This window comes from Malassezia pachydermatis (assembly GCF_001278385.1).
Source record: "Malassezia pachydermatis strain CBS 1879 chromosome Unknown scaffold5, whole genome shotgun sequence".
In the NCBI taxonomy this organism is placed as follows: Eukaryota; Fungi; Basidiomycota; class Malasseziomycetes; order Malasseziales; family Malasseziaceae; genus Malassezia; species Malassezia pachydermatis.
The window spans coordinates 621,055-642,545 of NW_017253142.1; the positions used below are offsets into that span (position 1 = coordinate 621,055).

General features: G+C 50.8%; 11 protein-coding genes across 11 annotated transcripts; 4 read left to right on the top strand and 7 right to left on the bottom strand.

The window, feature by feature from the left end:
- Positions 1–47: 47 nt before the first annotated feature.
- Malapachy_1980 (fet3 protein) lies at positions 48–1,748 on the top strand (the record flags this gene model as incomplete). The annotated part of the gene is made up of 1 exon (XM_018136475.1): positions 48–1,748. One exon carries the CDS (start codon positions 48–50, stop codon positions 1,746–1,748), a length of 1,701 nt encoding a protein of 566 aa, XP_017991221.1.
- Positions 1,749–1,840: 92 nt separating this feature from the next.
- Malapachy_2017 (chitin deacetylase) lies at positions 1,841–2,824 on the top strand (the record flags this gene model as incomplete). Its single annotated transcript, XM_018136512.1, has 1 exon — positions 1,841–2,824. The coding sequence occupies one exon, from the start codon at positions 1,841–1,843 to the stop codon at positions 2,822–2,824; it is 984 nt and encodes a 327-aa protein (XP_017991280.1).
- Malapachy_1994 (allantoicase) lies at positions 2,818–4,621 on the bottom strand (the record flags this gene model as incomplete). Its single annotated transcript, XM_018136489.1, has 4 exons — positions 2,818–3,769; positions 3,798–3,926; positions 3,952–4,214; positions 4,241–4,621. The coding sequence occupies 4 exons, from the start codon at positions 4,619–4,621 to the stop codon at positions 2,818–2,820; spliced, it is 1,725 nt and encodes a 574-aa protein (XP_017991258.1).
- A 107-nt stretch (positions 4,622–4,728) lies between these two features.
- On the top strand, positions 4,729–5,055 carry Malapachy_2025 (5-hydroxyisourate hydrolase; the record flags this gene model as incomplete). The annotated part of the gene is made up of 1 exon (XM_018136520.1): positions 4,729–5,055. One exon carries the CDS (start codon positions 4,729–4,731, stop codon positions 5,053–5,055), a length of 327 nt encoding a protein of 108 aa, XP_017991246.1.
- Positions 5,056–5,065: 10 nt separating this feature from the next.
- On the bottom strand, positions 5,066–6,643 carry Malapachy_2035 (hypothetical protein; the record flags this gene model as incomplete). The annotated part of the gene is made up of 1 exon (XM_018136530.1): positions 5,066–6,643. The coding sequence occupies one exon, from the start codon at positions 6,641–6,643 to the stop codon at positions 5,066–5,068; it is 1,578 nt and encodes a 525-aa protein (XP_017991225.1).
- Positions 6,644–6,763: 120 nt separating this feature from the next.
- Positions 6,764–8,482, bottom strand: Malapachy_2027 (uracil permease; the record flags this gene model as incomplete). Its single annotated transcript, XM_018136522.1, has 1 exon — positions 6,764–8,482. The coding sequence occupies one exon, from the start codon at positions 8,480–8,482 to the stop codon at positions 6,764–6,766; it is 1,719 nt and encodes a 572-aa protein (XP_017991248.1).
- Positions 8,483–8,678: 196 nt separating this feature from the next.
- On the top strand, positions 8,679–9,794 carry Malapachy_1969 (alpha-ketoglutarate dependent xanthine dioxygenase; the record flags this gene model as incomplete). Its single annotated transcript, XM_018136465.1, has 1 exon — positions 8,679–9,794. The coding sequence occupies one exon, from the start codon at positions 8,679–8,681 to the stop codon at positions 9,792–9,794; it is 1,116 nt and encodes a 371-aa protein (XP_017991383.1).
- A 44-nt stretch (positions 9,795–9,838) lies between these two features.
- On the bottom strand, positions 9,839–11,476 carry Malapachy_2026 (uracil permease; the record flags this gene model as incomplete). Its single annotated transcript, XM_018136521.1, has 1 exon — positions 9,839–11,476. The coding sequence occupies one exon, from the start codon at positions 11,474–11,476 to the stop codon at positions 9,839–9,841; it is 1,638 nt and encodes a 545-aa protein (XP_017991249.1).
- A 272-nt stretch (positions 11,477–11,748) lies between these two features.
- Positions 11,749–12,534, bottom strand: Malapachy_2043 (carbon-nitrogen hydrolase; the record flags this gene model as incomplete). The annotated part of the gene is made up of 3 exons (XM_018136537.1): positions 11,749–12,261; positions 12,287–12,460; positions 12,493–12,534. 3 exons carry the CDS (start codon positions 12,532–12,534, stop codon positions 11,749–11,751), a joined length of 729 nt encoding a protein of 242 aa, XP_017991473.1.
- A 2,924-nt stretch (positions 12,535–15,458) lies between these two features.
- Positions 15,459–15,851, bottom strand: Malapachy_2046 (hd phosphohydrolase; the record flags this gene model as incomplete). The annotated part of the gene is made up of 1 exon (XM_018136540.1): positions 15,459–15,851. The coding sequence occupies one exon, from the start codon at positions 15,849–15,851 to the stop codon at positions 15,459–15,461; it is 393 nt and encodes a 130-aa protein (XP_017991406.1).
- A 1,231-nt stretch (positions 15,852–17,082) lies between these two features.
- Positions 17,083–17,395, bottom strand: Malapachy_2047 (hypothetical protein; the record flags this gene model as incomplete). The annotated part of the gene is made up of 2 exons (XM_018136541.1): positions 17,083–17,178; positions 17,225–17,395. The coding sequence occupies 2 exons, from the start codon at positions 17,393–17,395 to the stop codon at positions 17,083–17,085; spliced, it is 267 nt and encodes an 88-aa protein (XP_017991482.1).
- Positions 17,396–21,491: the final 4,096 nt, after the last annotated feature.

A 21,491-nucleotide genomic window follows, 5' to 3' on the forward strand; every position in this document is an offset into this window, starting at 1 on the left:
ACATGCAAGGATCATCCTTGATCTCCCCCCCTTTCTAAGTAGTACCGATGTGGGTCGTGCTGATCCTAGTTGCATTTCTTGTGCTGCAGGTGCAGGGAAAAGATATTACGCTGGATTTCAATGTGAGTTGGATTGATGGTGTGAATTTGGATGGCCAGTTTTCGCGCCGGGCTATTGGAATTAATGGACAATGGCCGCCTGCGCCCGTCTCTGTGATGTCCAACGACATTTTGAAAGTCAATTACAGGAACACATTCGGGGATGGTACTGTCTCTACGCTGCATGCGCATGGCTTGCTTTACAACGGTACCAATTATTTTGACGGTGCAGCTGGCGTTGCTCAATGCCCTGTACCGGATGGGCAAATGTACCCGTACGAGATCTTGAATTCGCCACATGGTTCGACTGCCACAAAGAAAGAGACTGGCACGTACTGGATGCATGGGCATTACAAGGGCCAGTACGTGGATGGTCTTCGTTTTCCTTTTATTATCCACAACAGTGAAGGAGAACCACACCAATACGATGACGACTATACAGTTATTCTGGCAGACTGGTATCGTCACGAACACCATTATCTCGTGAAGCATGTGTACTTAAAGCCAAATGGTACCTATCCTACCCCATCATCTGGATTGATGTACTTTGCGCATACCAAAGCTGGAAAGGAGGCCAAGTATCTGGACGGATTCAACGAGAATGCCACACTGCCATTCGAACCTGGCAAGAAGTATCGTTTGCGAGTCATCAACATGTCTGCTGCGTCCATGTTTAATGTATGGCTGGAAGGCCATAAAATGAGCATTATTGAAGTGGATGGTGTGGATGTAGAACCCTATCCTATCGATACACTCCAGATCACCATTGGTCAACGGTATTCCATCCTAGTGGAAGCTCGGAATGAAACGTCGCACAACTGGAAGATGCATGCGAATATGGACCCATCGATGTTCCCGCCACGATCGTCGCTGTCATTAAATCTGACTAGCACTATTTCGTATGGAAATCGAACAGCCAAGATGGGATCTGACAGGCCTACAGTGGATTCATACGAGCTGCTCTTTGATGAGACTCGGTTGAAGCCCGTCGACGTGGTTCCGATGGTTGAGGCTGATATGTCTGTCAATATGATTGCAGGAATGCCCATGTACGAGGATGGCATTGTTCGTGGCACGTTCAACAACAAAACCTTTGTACCGCCTTTGACACCTTCCATTTTGAGTATGACCACACTTCCTCCGTCGTATGCTACAAACGCTGCGTCGTATGGCCCCTACTCCAATGCAGTTGTGGCATCGCATATGCAGATGGTCGAAATGGTTATTCTTAACTTCTCCAAGGACAAGCATCCATTCCATCTGCACGGTACCAAGTTCCAAGTGGTAAATAAGGTAAGCGATCTTCGGACCATGGACCGAAAGAAGAATCCACCACTGCGTGAGAACCAGAAGAACCCTGTGCGACGTGATACTGTAGCTGTGCCCAGCGGTGGCAGTGTCACGATCCGTTTCCGTGCCGACAACCCTGGCGCATGGATTATGCACTGTCATATGGACTGGCACCTGTCAGCTGGTATGGCGATGCTCATGATCCAGGCTCCTGATCAAGCTTCATCCCTGCATGTGCCCAAGGTCCTAAAAGATCAGTGCAAGATGCAAGGTTTCCCTATTTCCGGCAACGCTGGTGGTATTCCCAACTCGACCATTGCCTTTGGCTCCCTGTCTGTTCCACCTCCGCTTGCGCATTAAATCACTGTTTTGCAATGTAGAAGATGTCCCCCCTCTTAATTAGATAAGCCTCAAAGATAAGAGTTGGTCTTGGCGCAGCAGGGTTTTACCTTATGCCATACTCTCCTCACGAAACGCGTGATCTCGTCGGCTACGGCCGCACGCTTCCACACGCACAGTGGCCCAACAATGCACGAGTGTGCATCTCGTTTGTGCTCAACTACGAGGAAGGCGGTGAGAACTCGCCGTTGGAAGGCGATGCCCGTGCCGAAGCGTATCTGACAGAGTTTGGGCCGCCTAGTGGCCCACCGCCGGAGGGACTTCGGAACCTCTCCATTGAGTCCTGTTATGAATATGGCTCACATCGTGGTTTCTGGCGTGTGCTTGACCTTTTCCGCGAGCACAATTTTGTGTTTACGTCCTGGTCGGTGGGTCGCGCTGTAGAACACAACCCGCAGGTGGTGGGCGCGATGCAGGAAGCAGGCTGCGAGGTCGCTAGCCATGCCTACCGATGGATTGACCACTCCAAAATGCCAGAAGAAGAGGAGCGTGAGCATGTTAACAAGGCAATTGATGCTATTCAAAAAGCGAGTCCTACGCACCAGCCACCGATCGGCTGGTACACGGGTCGTCAATCACTTCAGACACGCCGAATTGTGTACGAAGAGTACAAGAAACGGGGTCTACACAAAGAGCTGTATGAGTCTGATGCCTATGATGAGGACCTGCCTTACTATGTGCCTGCGCCAGATGGCACCATGGGTGAGCATATGCTGGTCATTCCGTATACACTGGATGTGAATGACATGAAGTTCTGCAATACGCCAGGGTTCTTTAACAGTGAGTCATTCTACCAGTACATGGTCGACGCATTTGAGACCCTAGTCATTGAAGGAGCTACGTCGCCACGGATGATGTCCATTGGTCTCCATTGCCGTATTGTCGGGCGTCCGGCGCGTGCGATGGCACTGCGCCGCTTTTTGGGCTATGTCAAACGCCGCCAGGCCGAGCTGGAGGCAGAAGGCAGTGGCGTCTGGGTTGCTACGCGACAGCAGATCGCTGAGCACTGGCGCAAGACACACCCGCCTACTCAGTGATAAAATACTTCGTCCAAGTCCAACTTGGGCTGTGATGCACATTCATTTACAACGCACACGAATGATGTAGGAGTAGTGCCTGTAGCGACCAAAGGATGGTGCCATACACCTGGATGGTACGAAATGCCCTGATCAGACTCGGTCCAGAACGCCTTGAGTGTCTGGAGGTCAGGCTGTCCATCGTTGCCTGGCAATGCTACAATGACAAGGTAGCCCTCTTGACCCGATGCACGAGCGCCATTCGGACTCGAAATCGGGAAGAACAACTGCGTAGTGTACTGGTGTCGCTCCAGCACACTCACAGGGAAAGGCAGAAGCGACGTACGAGGCGCCCGTGGAGTGCTCACATACACATGAATGTTCGTGTTGATGTTCTCACTGGACGGATACGCATTGACTACATGCGCAAGCTCGCAGTACTTTTTCGCAGTGCCTTGATTCACTGTTTTCACGCCACCAGGGGGAATGGTCTCGGCATCCGGGACAAAGAGTACTTGGCCATACGCTGCAAAGGACTGTGGCGAGAGTTCATCAGCTTCACGAATGACAGGCTGTGTGCTGGTAGTCGAAGGCAACGCGCAGGCAGGGAGGGCGGCCAACGCTGAAGCGGACGAAATGTCAATACCTGCCTTTTGCAAGGCACGCACACGGCGGCCTATGACACGGAGACGCTTGATACCTCCATCAGGGAAAATCGTGAGACGGACATGCGTAGTGACACGCTTCTTGGCATCATCCAGCACGTCAAAAGCATGAATACGGCCCGGTCCCAGCTTGCTGCGACTCACAATTGGATGCCATTGCTTGGACTCTAGCTCGTCGTGCGCAGGGGGGACCAGGTCCTTGCCACTATAATCGCAGCCACAAAGCTGGAAACTCTCCGGGAAATTGCCTAGGAAGTGCAGTGTATCCACTTCGATGCGGTCCAAAACACCTGGTTCAGCCCTGGCCAGTGAGCGCGTCCTATACATACAATTCAATCACGACCCAATCGCGGTGGTTGGGCACACGCGATCGCTTGGTCTCCCATCCATCACCCATATCCTTTCCTCGGCCTGGGAGAATAAGGTTCGATCCCACGCCAAAGTGCTGGTCATTGGTGCTAAGGTTAGGGTGAGAGTACGTACAAAACAACACGGCCGCCGTTAAGGACATGGGCTAAATCGAGTGTGTTGAGTTCCGGTTTGTCATCCGCAGTCACCTCACTCACTGCATGCCCCACCGATGGCGTGTTCACAGTGCCAAACACACGGAACCGTGAGATACCACCATCAGGGATCATATGCAGCTTGATGTGAGTGTAGCTCTTCGATGTGACTTGGCCGTCGTCCTGCTCAAACCAATGATGGGCAGCAGGTCCGCAAGGGGTTTGGGGAAGAAGTAGCTCCCACTTTGGATTAGTTTGCATGAACGTACACGTTGATCATCCGACGCCAGGGAAGCATCCTCCGTGTTAGCGCCGTAAATCTCAACGGTCGGCGCTTCGTTGCCATTGAATGTGCTTGTATCCACATCGAAGCCGGCAATGTAGCTGCCGCCGTTGGGCCCCAACCGCAATATGACCCAATCGTACGTAGGGTTATGACGTCGTGTTTCCCAGCCATCATACAAGGCGCCGTTCGGACCAAACTGGCCCTCCAAGGACTCAGCAGGACCAGGTTTAATGAGATTGGTCGCTTCGGCGAACCATTCGTCGGAAAATGAAAGGACGTGACCTCCCAGTGATGCACACGAGAGTTCTGCAGTGCGCGACTTGAGCGCTTCCGCCTTGACATCCGCGATCGGGATGAAGGGCATGATGGAAGAGCAGGCGTAGGTACGCCGACGCAGTTTCCAGCAAGGTTTATCACTCCACGTGCGCTGATAGATAAGCAATGATGCTCCACACGCCAGGTTCCTTTCGTATGACCATTTCGACCCACGTACTGGACACCAAGCAAGGACGCCCTGCTGTGGGTGTCCCGTTTGTTCTTACGGATGCGAAACAAGAAAAAGTGGCGGAAGGTGTCACTAACGAAGATGGACGTACAATTTCCCTTGCAGATGTCCACCTCACACAGGGCGTGTACCATATGATCTTTGATACAGCTGCCTACTTTGAGAGCCAGCATGTGTCAGAGTTCTTTTACCCACGAGTGGATGTGGCATTTTACGTGGCAAATCCCTCATCTCACTACCATGTCCCCCTCATTTTGTCGCCGTTTGGATATAGTACCTACCGAGGCTCGTAAGGCAAACTATCTAGTTGGAAAGAATGGTACATTCACCACAGTATTGTGGCTGACTGGCATACGGTCGATCATGTTCACCATGAGGGCCGACATTGGTGACCTCAATGTGCTGGAAAGCACGGAACTCTGTCATAAGAATGGGCCAGTTTTCTTTGGTGATCGACGTTGCGATGGACCAAGCCATACGCTTCAGACCACCGTAAATCCCAGAGAGCTGATTGCCAGTTACACCCATGGACGTACGTGCGCCGGTAGAAAAGTGGTGGAGCCGAGCAATCCATGGGGCTTTTGAAGCGTCACGAGGCGTAAACTCAAATCCAGAGCCCAAGTAGGGATTATCCTTCGCGGGCGTCGTGGCCGAGGGCGGATACGCCTCGGACCACAGCTGGATGTCGTCTAGGAACTCTTTCAACTCGGGGCGGAGAGAGAGGTTGACCGTGTACCCCGTTGCCGCCACGATCACGTCCACATTGTACTGCAACGAGTCGCCAGCCTGCGTACGTGTGTGGATAACAAGGCCGTGGTCCTGCTCTTCGATCTTCTCCCAAGATTCCGCCATGCGCAACTGGAAATTGGAGTGTTCAAAGCAGCGCCAGATAGTATGCTGCGTCGGTGGCTGAGGCAAGCCGCCGTTGAATAGAGTAAACTCGAGCTTGGATGCGTCATCTAGATCGTAGTAATGTTCTTGCATGCCAGGAAATTCCATCCGGCGCAGTGGGTTGCTGTTAGGCACTTCACTACGACGCATGAATACGACACAGTCTTTGGCGCCTGCCTCCAACGCTGAGCCGGCATTATCAAAGCCTGACGCGCCGCCGCCAAGCACAGCAATGCGTTTGTGCTGTAGCGAGGCCATGTCCAGCTCTTCCTCCGAGTGGAACCACTTTTCTTTGGGTAGCGAAGCGATCATCGGTGGCACGTACGACCCGCCGCCGCCAATGAGGCCAAGGGCAAACACAATACGACGGGCATAGAGTTTGTGCTGATGGTGTTCGTTCCCCGATTCACACATGTCGACTTCGAAAGGGCCTTCCGCGTCGATAGGACGATGTACGGCTATGACGCGTGTGCGGAAACGTACATCGATGTTTGTGACCCATCGATAGAACACCAAGTAATCGTTCCAGTCCATGCGTGGCACCAGATCTGTATGAAGCCAAGCATCTTTACCATAGCACGCCTCAAACCACCGCTGGATATGCAGACTGGGCACATCGATCTCAATCCCTTTCATGCGTTTGGGACTGCGCAGGGTGTGCATTCGAGCATACCGTTTCCATGGGCCTACTCGGTAGGGATCGTCGCCCTGATCGACGACCAGGACCTGATCAATTCGCTCTCTCTGCAAGGCAAACGCCACGCCTAAACCAGCCTGTCCAGCTCCAATGATAAGCACATCAAGGACAGGACCATTTGAAAAGCGAGGAATCCAATCCGCGTGATGGCTCGTAGTGCGAATATCCTCATGAATTCGCTCCGCCAATTGCGACAGACGTTCCTTTGCATCAGGAAGCAACGCCTTGTTTTTCGGCATAGGCATCTGATCCATCTTGGAAAGATCCTCCCATGGTAACTGGGTCACCACCATGCTGTCAAAGGCGTAGAAGAGACCCGCATGGGGTGGCCTTGGTGCCTTATCAGGGACTACAGCTTATCGCGCCCCTCGATGATCTTGAAATAATTGCATAACTCCCATCCCTATGTACATTCACACCTCCTTATCGCGAAGAAAGTCTTCCACGCTGATAGCCGGTTTTTCTTCGGCCGGTGACTCGGTCTTGGCATGGTCCGGCAGCGGCTCAAGCATGGATTCGAAGGCCTCGCCTTGCGTGCCGTAGTTGTAGGCTCCCTGAAATTCGTAGCCAAAGTCGGAGACATCCACTTCCTTGAAATGAGATGTCATGCCAGGTGGAGGGAACAGATAACAGCAGACCACATACACCAACGCTGAGGCCCCTGTGCCTGTAAACCATGCGAGGTCAAATACGTGCAAAAGACCCACAGGCACACTGATTTTGGGGTTGACCGTATTGATGAACCCGGGCGCATTCATGGCAAAGCCCACAAAGTATCCTGCATAGGCTCGCCAGTTGATACCGAAGGTGTACCAATACCAGCCATGCTTGTCGAGGGAATACAGATGCGCTACATTCATATGACCACGTCGGATCAGCCAGTAGTCTGCAATCATAGGGCCAGCAATGCAGGAAAGCAGAACACTGAAGGCACCCAAGTAGGAAGTGAACTGCGACGAGGATGTGTAGAGAAGCCATGGGTTCATAACAATCGCGATTAGGGTAGAAAAGTAACCGCCACGACGAATATTGATGAAGCGTGGGCACAAGGCAGAGAGATCGCACCTGGCCGACACCGAGTTGGCTGCGACGTTCGTCAGGAGCTGGACGTACACCAACCCGAGAGAGATGAAGGCCAGGCCGGCGCGTGTGGAGCTACTTTGATCAAAGTCGAGCATACGATCCATGATCTTGACGACATCCCAGAGTTTTTCCCCAAATTGCGCCTGCGCAGACGCGGCAATCACAATTCCGATCAGCGAGGTGACAGCAAATACCAGTGGTAGTGTAATCAGCTGCGGCCATACAGCGGCGCTAGGCCTTTTCGCAGGCGAGGCAAAGTCTGGCGCATTGATAATCAGGGGAAAGAGGTTATTGAAGGCCAGGGCAATGCCACGCGTCATCTGCCAGCCAAGAGCCGAGCCAGCGAGATCCGAGGGCCGATGGAAAAAGTTGCTAGCCACGCCATCGCTCTTAAACCCACGGTGAATGGACCATCCAAACAATGCAAAGCCAACAATTGGGCCGACAATGGCTTTCGCCGTGAAAAGGTGGCGAAGCTGATGCAGTGGCACCCAGATCGTGGGGAGCATTAAAATCCAATAGATCACATAGCACAAGATATAGGCGGAGGTAGTCTGGGAGGTAGGCGACATGATATTTGGAAGGGAGTCGATAGAGGGCCAAATGCAACGTAGAAAGACATGAACACACTCGCCACCGAGCCATGCTTGGACGCCTGACCAAATACAGGCCATGCCAGCACGGTTGATGATGGGCCAATAGCATCCAAACATGCCAAAGGTGGTTCGACACACAGTGGGAAACTTGATATTAAAGACAGCACCGGGCCGTGCATTCAGGACCAAGTAGGGCCCGACGAGCGCATAACCAACAATGACACAGATAAAGGCCTGCCACCATGTCAGGCCATTCACCACAAGCGTAGATGACATTGTAAACGTATTCAGGTTGAACCCTTCTGAGATCCAGAAGTTGACAAAGCTAAGATGTGTCCATGTCCGCTTCTCCGGGGCCATCGGCAAGAGATCTTCATTGGCGATTTGCAGCTCGGCATTTGACATGCCCTCAGGATGCCGCGTCTCTAACTTTTTGAGCCATGTCGTCTTCATGGCGACCAAGGCTTCAGGAGAGATGAGAAGAAAGCCATAAAGTGCTGAATGCCTTTATCTAGCTCCTGCCACATCTTGGCAGATAGCCATGCGTTTGAGGGAACGATAAGTGTCAGCGTCAGATAAGACTCATACGTCTTATCTCCACTGTGGAGTATATTAAAGTTAGTGCGCCTACCCTGTTCCCCGTTGTACCATGGCATCGAATGTACGCATTGTGCCACTCTCACAGCCTGACGGAAGCCACATCAACTTTGGCGCCTTGGTCGAAAATGTGGATCTAGAGACCTTGACGGACGAGCAGTTTGAGGTGATTCACGATGGACTGTACAAGCACCAAGTGCTTGTATTCAAGAACCAGGGCCACGTCACGCCCAAGACGCAGTACGAGCTAACGAAGCGATTTGACCCCGCATCCGACACCTACGGCCACGGAACGGATGTATCAAGCACGGCGAAGAGTATTTTGCATCCGGACTTGAAAACCATCCCCCACCAGCCCCAAGTGCAGGTGATTGGCCATGGCTTTGTGAAAGAGTTTGAGGGGCTAAAGGATATCACACTTAGGCATCCGCACCACCGTACGTTTCATAAAGACCGGATTCCCGAAGATAAAGATCTAGATTATACGCGCTTTTATCGGTGGCACATTGATGCTGCCTTGTACGGCCGACACCCACCCAAAGTAACCACGCTCCTAGCTGTGTCAGTACCTGCAGGCCGTCGGCAGACGCTGTTGTATGATGATGGCACAGGGGAGACGCTGGACGTGCCACTAGGGACCACTGCTTTTGTGAGTGGAGAGACGATGTACGAAAGGCTCAGTGAGGATGAGAAGGCGTTTGTGCGCGAGAGCAAGGTCGAATATGCACCGCATCCCTATGTATGGATGGGCAAGTGCCGCTCGCTCTCCACGGGATTAGGTCTTCACAGTGAAGGGTTGGAGTTGAAAAAGGAGGAGCTACCGCCGATTGAGGCGGACAAAATCCAGATTCTGCCGATGGTATGGAAGAACCCCCTCACAGGCAAGCTGGCTGTACAAATCCATCCTTCCGCTATGCGCAAAATTCATCGGAAAGATGGAAGTGTCATCGACGATCTTCGTGAAGTGCGGGAGATTGTATACAATCTTCAACGTCCTGCCATTAGCCCATCGTACGTCTACCCCCACGACTGGGAGGAAGGCGACTTGGTCCTCTTCCATAACCGAGGTGTCCTACACACTGTCGTCGGCGCATTTTCTGACAAAGAAGTACGAATTTTCCGCCAGTGCAACTTGGCAGCGTCCGAAGGGGTCAAAGGGGCTGTTTAGCGAGAAACGAGACTTGGGATTTATGAATTAGAATACATACATTTTTAAAAGGCCATCATGTCTGTCGTAGGCTTGTCATCGATGTACTCGCAGGAGTCGGTCTGATGAAGTGATTCTTCGCCAACATACTCAGTGAAGTACTCTGACTCGTCGACGTCCATAAAGTAGCGGTTCATACCTGCTGGAGGCGCGATAAAGCAGCACAGGACGTATATGAGGGCAGACACGCCAGTGCCAGTAATCCACGACAAGTAATACACGCGCTGCATGCCGACAGAGACCTGGATCTTTTCATTGACTGTGTGGATGAACCCTGGCGCATTGATGGCGAAGCCGGCAAGGTACGCAGCGTACGCACGCCAATTTACGCCAAAGGTATACCAATACCACCCGTCCCTTCGCAATGTGTACAAGTCAGCGATGCGATAGTGACCACGACGGACCAGCCAGTAATCGGCGATCATGGGCCCAGCAATGCACGAGAGCAGGACACCGTATGCGCCAAGATACGTTGTAAATGTACTGGAGGAGGTAAAGAGCGTCCATGGGTTCATACATATGCCGATGATGGCAGCCACATAACCGCCACGGCGGATATTGATGAAGCGAGGGAAAAGGGCTGTGAGGTCGCAGCCTGCCGAGATGGAGTTGGCCGCTACGTTCATGAGCAACTGGACGTACACAAAGCCCAAGCCAATGATAGCGACGCCCGCACGGGTGGTATGGCTTGCTGTGCCGTCGTGCACGAGCAGATTGTCCATGATTTTTAAAACGTCCCAGTATTGCTCGCCCAGGATGAAGCCTGAAGCGCGGCAAATACCGATGCCGATGAACGATGTGATCGTAAAGCCAACAGGCAACGCAATCAGCTGGGGCCATACAGCTGCGCCAGGTGTCTTGGAGCGCGACGCAAAGTCAGGCGAATTGACGATCAGTGTGAACATGTTGTTGAACGTCGACGAAATGGCCCGCAGCATCGCCCAACCTAGAGCTGAGCCCGAGAGCACTTGAGGCACTTTGCCAGAATCTGAGATGGGGATCTGATCGGCGCGATTGCTAAACACGTTGCTGGCACCGGCACGACGAATGGTCCAGCCGAAGAGGGCGAAGCCTACCGCGGGGCCCACGATGGCTTTGGCGTAGAAAAGCCACTTGAGTCTGTGGATCGGGACCCAGATGGTGGGAAGCGAGAGGATCCAGTATATGCAAAAGCTCAGAATGTATGCAGACGTCGTCTCTGAGGCGGGCGACATGATGTTGGGAATGTTGATGGTCGATGGCCAAATGGCGCGAAGCACGATATACACGCACTCTCCACCCAACCATGCCTGGACACCCCACCAGATGCAAGCCATACCGGCGCGGTTGATGACAGGCCATAATGAGCCAAAGATACCAAAGGTCGTACGATTCACTGCCGGGAATGTTAGGCCATGCACAGCACCAGGCCGCGCATTGAGCACGACAAGTGGGCCCACCAGAGTGTAGCCGATAATCACGCAGATAAACGCCTGCCACCATGTTAGGCCAGACATGATCATAGAGCCAGCAATGGTAAAGGTGTTCAAGTTGAAACAGTCCGCAATCCAGAACGCTACGAAACTCAAATGCGTCCAAGTCTTTTTCTTCTCTTCGACGGGCAAGAGGTCTTCATTGGCAAGAAAGAGCTCGCCACGAGTCATCCCCTCTGGATGTTCGGTTTCGAGTCGTTTTACAAGTGTTCTGAGCTGCATCCTGGAAGAAAGATGGTAAAGAGACGCAGAATCTTACACTATCGGAAGAGGCAGTGGGTGCACCAAGCCTTGGGTGGGCGGCAAAGAGAGGAGATAAGGATATGCGCATCGTAGAATACGGCGTCTGATTCGCTAGTCGATTTTAGAGAGAGATTTATTTTTGAGAGAACGAGGGAGCTGAGTGTGGAGAAGATAAGGTCTCAGACCATTATTTTAATGACTCAAGCAGAGGACGCCGGCGCCATAGCAGAAGCGTACAATCCCCGCTTTGCTGTGCTAGTGCCCATACGTAGCGCCATAGCACACATCTCGACCGCGCAGCGAACAGGGTCTAGCACGACAATGCCATCGCCACAGTCTTGCTGAATAGCCTCCTCGAGACCTGCCATGCCTGCGCATCCGAGAATGATGACGTCGGCTTCGCGGCAACCAACGAGTTCATCACGTACAATTGTGCTGAGCGTCTGAATGACCTTTTCACGAGGCAACCGCTCTAAGTCGAGGACCGCCATACCAGACGAAACGACATGCTTGCACAAAGCACTGAGGCCCAGTGTATGGATATCGTGCGTAAGGAGCGGGACCCATCGTGGTGATGTAGTGATAATAGCAGGATTGCCGCCCAAGGTAGAGGCTATCAATATCGGCGCTGCTAGAATCGACACGACCGGAGCGCTGGTAAGTTCACGCAGGGCATGCGCTAGGGGGTGTGCAGAGAAGCAAGCAACGACGAACTAATGTGAGTGTTAGTGAACGTACCCCGTCCCATTGGTGAAGCCTTTCTTTCAGATCTTGCAAACACGCATTGGCGGTTACAATGCTGTCATAGACACCTTCAATGGATAGAGGCGCTGTGGCCAAGGGAGCAGTGTAAAAGTCATAGTCAATATCGGGATGCTGAGGAAGACATTCGCGTATACCATCGGTAAAGCTCTGGAGAAAGTCAGTCTCGACCCGACACATACCTCTGTCGCGTTGGGGTTCACTACGAGGATGCGCGGTTTCATAGCGACGATGATGTGGAGGTATGCGTACTACAAGCGAGAAGAGACGCATTTTATGTATGCGTACGCTGAATTAGAGAGAGCTCTATGCATTATGAAGGAGAGTTGTTCTTAGTAGGGTGCGTCGAGACAAGTACAGTAAAGCAGCTCCCACTATGGCCACACCGATGCAAAGGGCTTGCGACCCGATCCAGCCGCTGTTGGACGTGCGAGAAGATCCAATTGCTTCGATGATGGGCGGCGCAGCAAGTTTGCCTAACGCCACTGTAGCGCCGTACCACGGGGTCATAATAACACGGAGCTTGGGAGGTATACTTTTAGAGTACAGTGACGGTAGCGATGCGGCCTGGACGTTGTAGGCGAGCATCGATAATATGCAACCGAGCAAGAAACACACCACCGACCCTGCCTTGTCGTGGTCCCCTGCTTGGTAAATAGACAGGCTTACAATTACCAAGATGGCGCCTATTATGGATCCAGCGAATGATATCGATGATAATACAATCTCTGGCAGTACAGATGCGACGATTTTTTCATGAGCAGCTGATTTGTCTGTCAACGGCGAAGAAATAAGATCAGCATACGCCTTTGACACATTGCCTAGAACTTGTGCAATGAATTTTCGAAAAGATTCAGCGAAGAGACTCCCAAATAATGCGAAAAAGAATACAATGGCTTGCAAGCCCGAAATAAGTGTAAGGTTTAAACCCCAATGGTCGGGGGAGCGCAGTAAATCAGACATGATAAACTGTACTCCTGCCATAAGGAAGGCCGAGATAAAGAGAAAGAAAAGCATGTAAAACGGCATGAGCCATACTTCCGTGCCATTTTGAAAGAGCTCTTCAGAGTGCTTCGTGAGATAAGTCACAAAATTGAGCTGTGTTGCCTTTTTATCTGCCAAGCCCAGCGCTGTAACGATGGACAAGCAGAGGAAGATGCCGGAGGCAACGAAGGTGGATGCATTATTAGGGCTTACAGCAAAAAGACCGATATGAAATGTGAACAGGGTAAGGACCACACTAAGTAGGGGTCCGATTACGAAGGCAATACCACCAAAGGTACGATACAATGAAAGGGCAGGGAGGCGCTCGTCTAACGTCGACGAGCTCACGATATAGGCCATAGCCAATGCTGTGGATCCACTGGCTATACCACATATGAGACGACCACCAACAATGGCCCATACAGAGCTGATGGCATGTCGGCCAGCGCACGAGTAGATAAAGTTTCCCACGGCTGAGCAAAATACCAGGACGACGATGCCCCATTTGATGCTAGCACCGAAGTACGCGACAATGGGACCAATCAGCATGGAAGTAACAAACTGCACTGCAGCCGAGAGAAATTGTGCCATACTAACATAGTACGATACTCGGGTATCATGGAGGGATGCAACGTACGAGTACACGGTAGGTAGCCATAGTGTGCTGTCAATACCAAATTGCAGAGCCACTATATTGACAAAGAAGAATCGGCGCACTAGGCCATATGGCCGACCTTCTTTCTCCGACTGTGACATGCCAGATGATGGAATGATGGTGAGCGAAGGCAATGGAGCGATAAGGCCATGACGGGTAAGATCCACTTAAGAAGAGTTCCCACGTGGTCACCCCACTGGAACACAAAGATGAACAGGTAAAAAAGGTCTCATTTATACATGGTCTTTGGTAACGTCTATAGCGAGACGTTCTTCGCAACAAGGTAGTGTCTATGCGTGAGTGAATTTGGACCCTTTCATACCAGCACCCAGCGATTCGTTGTTGTGATCTCTCACTTTACCCTCTGTCAATCAAGGCGGTGTGAGATTTAGCGAGCAAGGGGAAAAAAACTCTACAGACGTGCAGCTCTCCTCCACCACAGTGGCATAAACATTCGCATGTCTTTCAAAAGCGCGTTTTCTCTTTCAGGGACAATCTTTTTGCATGAATTTAAGCTCCTTTCTCGTCACCGTGGAGGATCTCTCTCCTTCCGCATTGGGGTGAGATTAGTGTCACATTCCGATACAAAAAGCGCCAGTCTTCATCAGATACAGGTACACGCATACCGGGTTTGATATAGCTGCCGCTGTGGTGTAGAGCGATGTACACTTGAAAGGAGACCCAGCAGTCACAAATAGGATCGCAGTGGTTCACGAGGTCAGATAGCCTCCCTTGAATGAGAGGCTTGTTCCACTCTTTTTCGCACATGAGACGTTTTTTTTTTTAAAAAAAAAAAAACTCTTCCCAAGAACATTCTTCCAGAAGACAGAGGCCTGGCAGTCGCAGCTGCTTGCATGCATCAGTCCTGGCTTTGTGTATTTCACTTTCGTGGCCTGTCTCGAGGTTGGAAAGAGTAACGCTTACGTGGCCGCAGGGATCAATGAACAGGAGCATGCCAGGGTCCACACAAAATGAAACCCGCGACACGGCGTTGTGGATATCTCTCTTTCATTCCCACAGATTTCCTTTTCTATAGGATGGCCAAAGTGTGTAAGGGAATGATTCTTAAAAAGAGAATCATACCTTTACACACTGTCTAGCACGCACTGGAATGAACTGGCGCTTTTCTTGTATTCCGTAGCCCGTCGATTACATGTATGACACGTAAAGTCTAAAGCTGTATTGCTTCGGTTTCTGACTATCGACATAGGCCATGTTCTATTTTGAAGTAGTATTATTGATGCCCCAGGATCGGAGGAGCACTCTTTCTGCGATTTGTTGGTAGTACTCTAAGGGAGGAGTTTCCAGCCCCACTACTTTGGCCTGATCATCCCATAGTCGGAGCATAATCATTTCTCTGTAGGCAGGGTTTCGCTCGAAATCTTGCAGTTGATCTGGTAGAAAAGGGCCACCTTGCAGCCGAAGTGATGCTTTCGAAGCATCTGACAAGGATTCAAAGTACTCCGGTCGAGTTGCAGTGAGGTAACTGCAAGTGAGAATAGGCTTGACTTACCGCTTGGCAATAACATGGGCGCCAACGAGATCAGCAACCCTTTGAGGCCAATTATGAGCCAACAGCCAGTCTTTGCCAAGAGTATCGTGACCGCCACGACCAACATTGGCACCCAAGTCACTATCGAACATCCGTTCTGCAGACGTACCCAGCTCATTCAAAGGAAGAAATTGCCCAATATCGTGGAGCAACGTAGCGATGATGATTTCATCATCGTCCACCTCCTGTTCTGCAAGGTATGCGGCTTGCAAACAGTGTTCCAGCTGTGAAATGGCTTCGCCCAAATAATCGCCTTGACCTTGGTCCTTCAAGAGTTTGAAAATGTAGCTCACATGAGTTTTAGCATTTTCAATAATGCTTTTCTCTGCAGATGTGTTTCCCTCAGCCATTTATACCAAATGTAAAGCAGATATCATGCTATGAGAGAGCGTAAGTTTTCTGATTTATCTCACTTCTGGTTCGGCAGAGTCGCCGAAATTGTCCCAATATTTGTTCGGTAACGTTCATGCGTACGTGGAGACTCCACAGTTCACCTTTTATTTAGCATTTCATTCATGTCTACATTTGCTCGATTACTACATCACTTGGTTCTCTCTCCCACGCTCACAGACTTAGTCCCAGTTGTGCAAAAAATAAAATAAAAATTCTCTTGAGCAGTCCATATACTCTTTGTAGAAGATTTAAGCATGATTTTCTCTTTTCATATCTTCAGATCGGAGTTCATAGAATTTGTATCAAATTCAATGGTCTTATCAAATGCGTCATCTGTAATACCATGATCCTTTAGGAATTGGCGGAAATGTAGGTCCTCCAGTTGTAGATTTCTAATATGGTCGCTGGGAATGCACAGAATTGTGATGAAGGCACCCAGTAGAGAGAGCCCAGCACCTACAAATACAGCCACCCGCAAACCTGAATTCTCACTGTCGTAGCTTGACATGATCCTATTAAATACGACTGTACCGATGGCTGCTCCAGCTTTGGCAAAAGCTGCAGATATACCAACGAAATGGCCACGAAGAGGTGTAGGGAAACACTCTGAGCTCACGAGGAGAGTCGTCACGCCTGGACCAAATTCACCACAACTCAGCATGATCCCATACAATACGATAAACAGAGGGAAAACTGATTGAATAGGATTCAAAGCCCCTGCCAATACAAAAGCAACGATGCTTTGGGAGATGAATCCTGCCATCATGGTATTGCGACGCCCTAGTTTGTCCAACGCGAGCGAGCCCAAGATGCAGCCAGGAATCAAAAAAGCGTTGATTACAGAGCTGTACCCGATCGAGAGAATGATGTTGTTGCTGTTTCCAGGGAGACCATCAACAATGCTGGGCGAAAACAAACCAAAAGGATAGGCAACGAAGTCATAAAGAAACCAGGTCAGGCAGGTGCCAAGGAGGCGACGCCAGTACCGCTTTAGGGCCAAAAGGTACACTGATAAATTTATGCTCCTAGTCATGGAGTGGTTTTTAAATGCTGTACTGCTCGCCATACGATACCGGAAGATGAAGACAGTTGCTGGAATAATACACCCGAGGCCAAGCGTGGTGCGCCAAGATGCGCTCAGATGCATTGTTTCATCTGGCGGCGTTGCATTGGTGTATCCGAATCCGGCTAAAACACATAGAGGAAGAATCCCTCCAAAAACGATACCCAAATCAATGGAAGTGCATCCGACGAGTCCCACGATAAGACCACGATGCCTACGCACTGCTTGAGTTTCATCGCCTGCCTCCGTGGAACCAGTACTGCATACCGGGTACTCCCCACCAGCACCGAATCCAAGAATACCACGCGATACAACAAGCATACAGAACATCATATGCGGTGTCGTTGAGTATGAGCCTGTACAGAGTGCAACACCCACAATCAGAATGCAGGTAGCAAGGACCACGCCTGCCTTGCGTGAGACATGGTCAATCATCATGCCGAAGGCTAGAGAGCCTAAGCAAAGACCTACATAGTACGCACTTGAGACGCGTCCTTGCATTTCGGCTGTATATTCTCTCCCATATAGTTTTTTAAACATGGCATTGGCAGAGCCCAAGGCCTGGGAATTGTATCCATCCGAGGCTAGTGCTATGCCCGACCATATTACCATGAGTACTGAGCCAGAATCAAGTTTGGCCTTTTGCGGTACGGCCGACTCAATTCCGACATCGTCTCTCGTCTTGCGGGAGTACATTAGTTAGCTCGGCATAGCGTATATTTAGTACTCTTTAAGTATGTAACAATGGACTGTCTTTCGTGACATCTCTGAGCTATTATGAGAATGTGGAGAACGTGCACAAGTCTCGGCGACTTGGCCGAAATAATCGGCGACACTCTCTTGTCAGTGGTTGGCGAGATTTGCCCACGTTTTTCAAGCCCGGAGAGAACAGCCAAGTCCCTCGGTATGTCGCCGACGTTTCCACGATGGGTGCAGCTATCACGCCGACCCAGTCTGTGATGGCAGGCAAGAGGATTATAGCGTGCGATGCTTGTCGTAAACAAAAAGTACGATATTGCACAGTCTCACACAGCTTCGATGTGACGGACGAGATAAGGCTCAGCCATGTCAACGGTGTGCAAAAAAAGGCATACCGTGTGTGCGACGCAAGCGAGACTGGCTATCGCAGCTGGAGGAACAGCAAATCTGGCGTGAGGATATGGAGCAGGAGATGGCCTCGTTGCGATCGTATTTGCACCAGATAAGCACGACCATGTCCCGCATAGCCTCGCATCAGCCCGAGTCTGAGACACCGTCGTGGAAACGTGTCACTGTCCAGCGTGAAGCATCGCATGCTTCCTTTTCCAATGATGATTCACAGTCTGTGGCCGAGGGACTCCTCGACCTGGCAGGGCAAATAGCGCCAACTAATCAAGACTGTACACCGGACAGAGCGCCGACACGCTGCACTATGGCAGAGCCCAAGACGAATTCAAGAGGCAGCAATGCAACATCATATGAGTCTCTGGAGGATTTATCTCAGGCTAGTACGGCTCCAGATCGAGGGTCCTCGGTGACGCGGCCTGATATCCTGCAGAGAGGCATAATCACTCTCAGGCAAACCGTGGAGCTGTTCTGCTTTTATTTCCAAGTTCTCGACCCCTATATTTGCGACTTGGTGGCCTCTGTCCATGGCTTTCTGGACATGCACAACGAGACGGCGATCTCATGGGGCTCGTTGGACAGTGCTTCTCAGCATAAAATACTCCCAGTGATCGAGAGTGTACGAAGCTCGTCTCATTTGCTCTTTGTTGCGATATTATGCGCTGCTGCGCTGCATACTCGTCAATCTTCAGAAGATGACACACAATACCCAGAACTGTATCGAGAGTATATCCGACTAGCTGCTATCCAACCATTTAGTCGACACCAAAAGCTTGATGACATCCGTGCTTTGGTGATCGGTTCGTTTTGGTTCAACGAAGTGAGCTGGACACTAGTAGGAACAGCTGTGCGTATTGTGACCGAGAGGCATATGCACGAGAGCTACGCACGTTGGGTACCTAGCGCCCCTTTGCTGCGACGAAAGCGACAATCTATGACGCATCGCTCGAATCACAAAGCCTCAGGAGCGAGTTGCTCACCTCGCTGTACAGAGAGAGATAATGTGCAGATGAAAATGGCGTACGAAGAAGCGCGATTGTACTACCTAATCTACATTGCCGACCATCAGGGCTCTATACCTTATCGTCGACCACCTATGACCCGACAACACGAAGTCATTCGACGTGCGGTTGAGTGGCTCAGTAATTGTCCGTGGGCTACGAATCGAAGTGACACGCGACTAGTAGCTCTCGTCAAAATGTGGGAAATTCTCCACGACTCCATTGATGAGATTGGGTCGGATTTGCATGCGCCACTGGATGAGCTGGGTCTAGCGTTCCATGCTCGTTTCCATCACCACATTGAAACGTGGTTTCAGACGTGGGTGCACGAGTTCTCTAGCGAACAGGTCTTCGAGCGTACCGACCTGCATCGGCAGCGCCTTTACGCGGAGCTGTTCTTGCACTCGATGGCGTTCCGGACTGTGAAAGACACGGTTCCTACTTTTTTCACTTTCCAGGTTGAGCAGGAAATGAAGGGAGAGACCAGCTCAGTAGTTGAGCACTGCTGTTTCTTGGCAGATCAAAGGCGTATTATTGCCGAGAAGGCTGTGGATTCCGCTTATGATATACTCAACCAATTGCGGAACAATCCATCTCCTAGAGACCCGCTTGTTGGGCAAGCATCGTACTGTCACACGATGACTGCGTTTGCCATTGTTCTCCTAGTAAGAGCCTTGAAGCAGTTTGGCCACAACAATTATGGCAGGATATTACGAGGAATCAATCTGCCTACCATACTTCAAACCGTTCATCCTGTGCTGGAAGCTATGACGCACGTGGCACAAAGCGTTGCCAAAGAAAACATGCTTAGCACTATAACGGCCGAGGTCAAGCAAATCATCGACCAGCTCCGAGCCGAATTCTCTTTGGAGCCTTCTCTGCCTCAGCAAAATACTAGCATTCCTTGCATCATACCTTCTACTTATGGAGCTCATCGATTAAGCACAGAATCCACGGTACCAAAAGCGCCATCTCATGTCTCTCTTATCGATCAAGATAGGCTGGCTACATTGGCTACCCAGCACACCGAGGACGAGGAATGGAGAGCTGGGATGGATGTTCTGAAGAGCTTTGATCTACTCTCAGGTGATGTTCCTTTATGGAGTGAAGAGAATGCTCATACTGAATCATTAAATTTGAACGCGGACTTGAATGAACTCACATTCCTGTATACTGAGCCACTAACAACATAACTACGACACTCTCTTTGTCTGCATATTCCTAAGACGCTCCGTCTGCATACGGCTCATCGATGTGGCTCCCCACATTGGAGAACCAAACCCGTACTGCTTCGCGCCTGAGGAATAGTCGTGGCCGGCAATTCGCTCAGCCGTGGGAGGCCACTCTCTTCGTCGCTTTTCGTAGTAAGCTCTGTGGAGATCTCCTCCGTCGGACACCGGATTGAAAGTGGCGTAAAGAGCATATCGGCGATTTAATGAGCAGTTTGGACCACTGCGGTGCGCTAGGAACGATCCAAAAATTAAGGTATCACCGGGCTGAAGAGGCACTGGCACCCATGTTTGCTGTGCTTCCCAGCTCGGCTCGATACAATTGTCGTCACTAATTGGGATAGTCATTAAGTGACTCCCTGGGACAACCTCCAAACACCCATTCTCAAGATTTGCAGCGTTGATGGCCATGTTGATAGTCAAGTGCTTTAATGCACCAGCGTGTTGATAAGCTGGTGCGTCGATGTGGGCATCAAATCCGCCAGCACCCGGATGCTTATAATTGATTTTTTCTTTAAATAAAATCATTGGCTCGTTACTGAGCTGTTCCAATACACCTGTCAAGCGCGATCCTCTAAACAAGCGGTCGAAGCCAGAATGGTAATCAGAAAAATTCTCAGTGCGACAAAGAACACGGGACCCGTCTTTACACAGCTCCTCGTAGTGCATCCACTTGCCAGGCGAAGGAGGCCAGTCGTGTACAGTCTGGGACCAAAGACGAATACTCTGGGTTGTATCGCTGTCTAAGAGGTCATTTATAAGCAAATACCCATCGTGTGCAAATTTTTGCTTTTGAAAGTCGGACAAAATGTAAGGTGTATCAAGTAAAGTAGACATATTGATCTCGTAAAGTTTGAGAGTTGAATTTATAGCCAGGTGCATACGGCCAAGATCCCGAATCGGCGAAAAGACCGAAAGGCGATATCGGGAGATGCGGTGAATGTTTCCTCTCACCTAGGTAGCATCATAAAAACAACGCTTGTTGGAGAGAGAGCGGGGCGTGAGAGGCCGCGCTGGATTGCTGTGTTATCGCGCTACACAGATGCGATACGAACGCGGGATGGATGAGTGTGGCACCTCTAGTAGAGAGAAAGTACATTAAGGCACAGGCTGACGCCTCCATTTAGACGGCATAGACCGCTCTTTAATGTCAAAGGCCGGGACGAGGCCGGCCTTGGGCATGAGCTCGACGTTGGGATC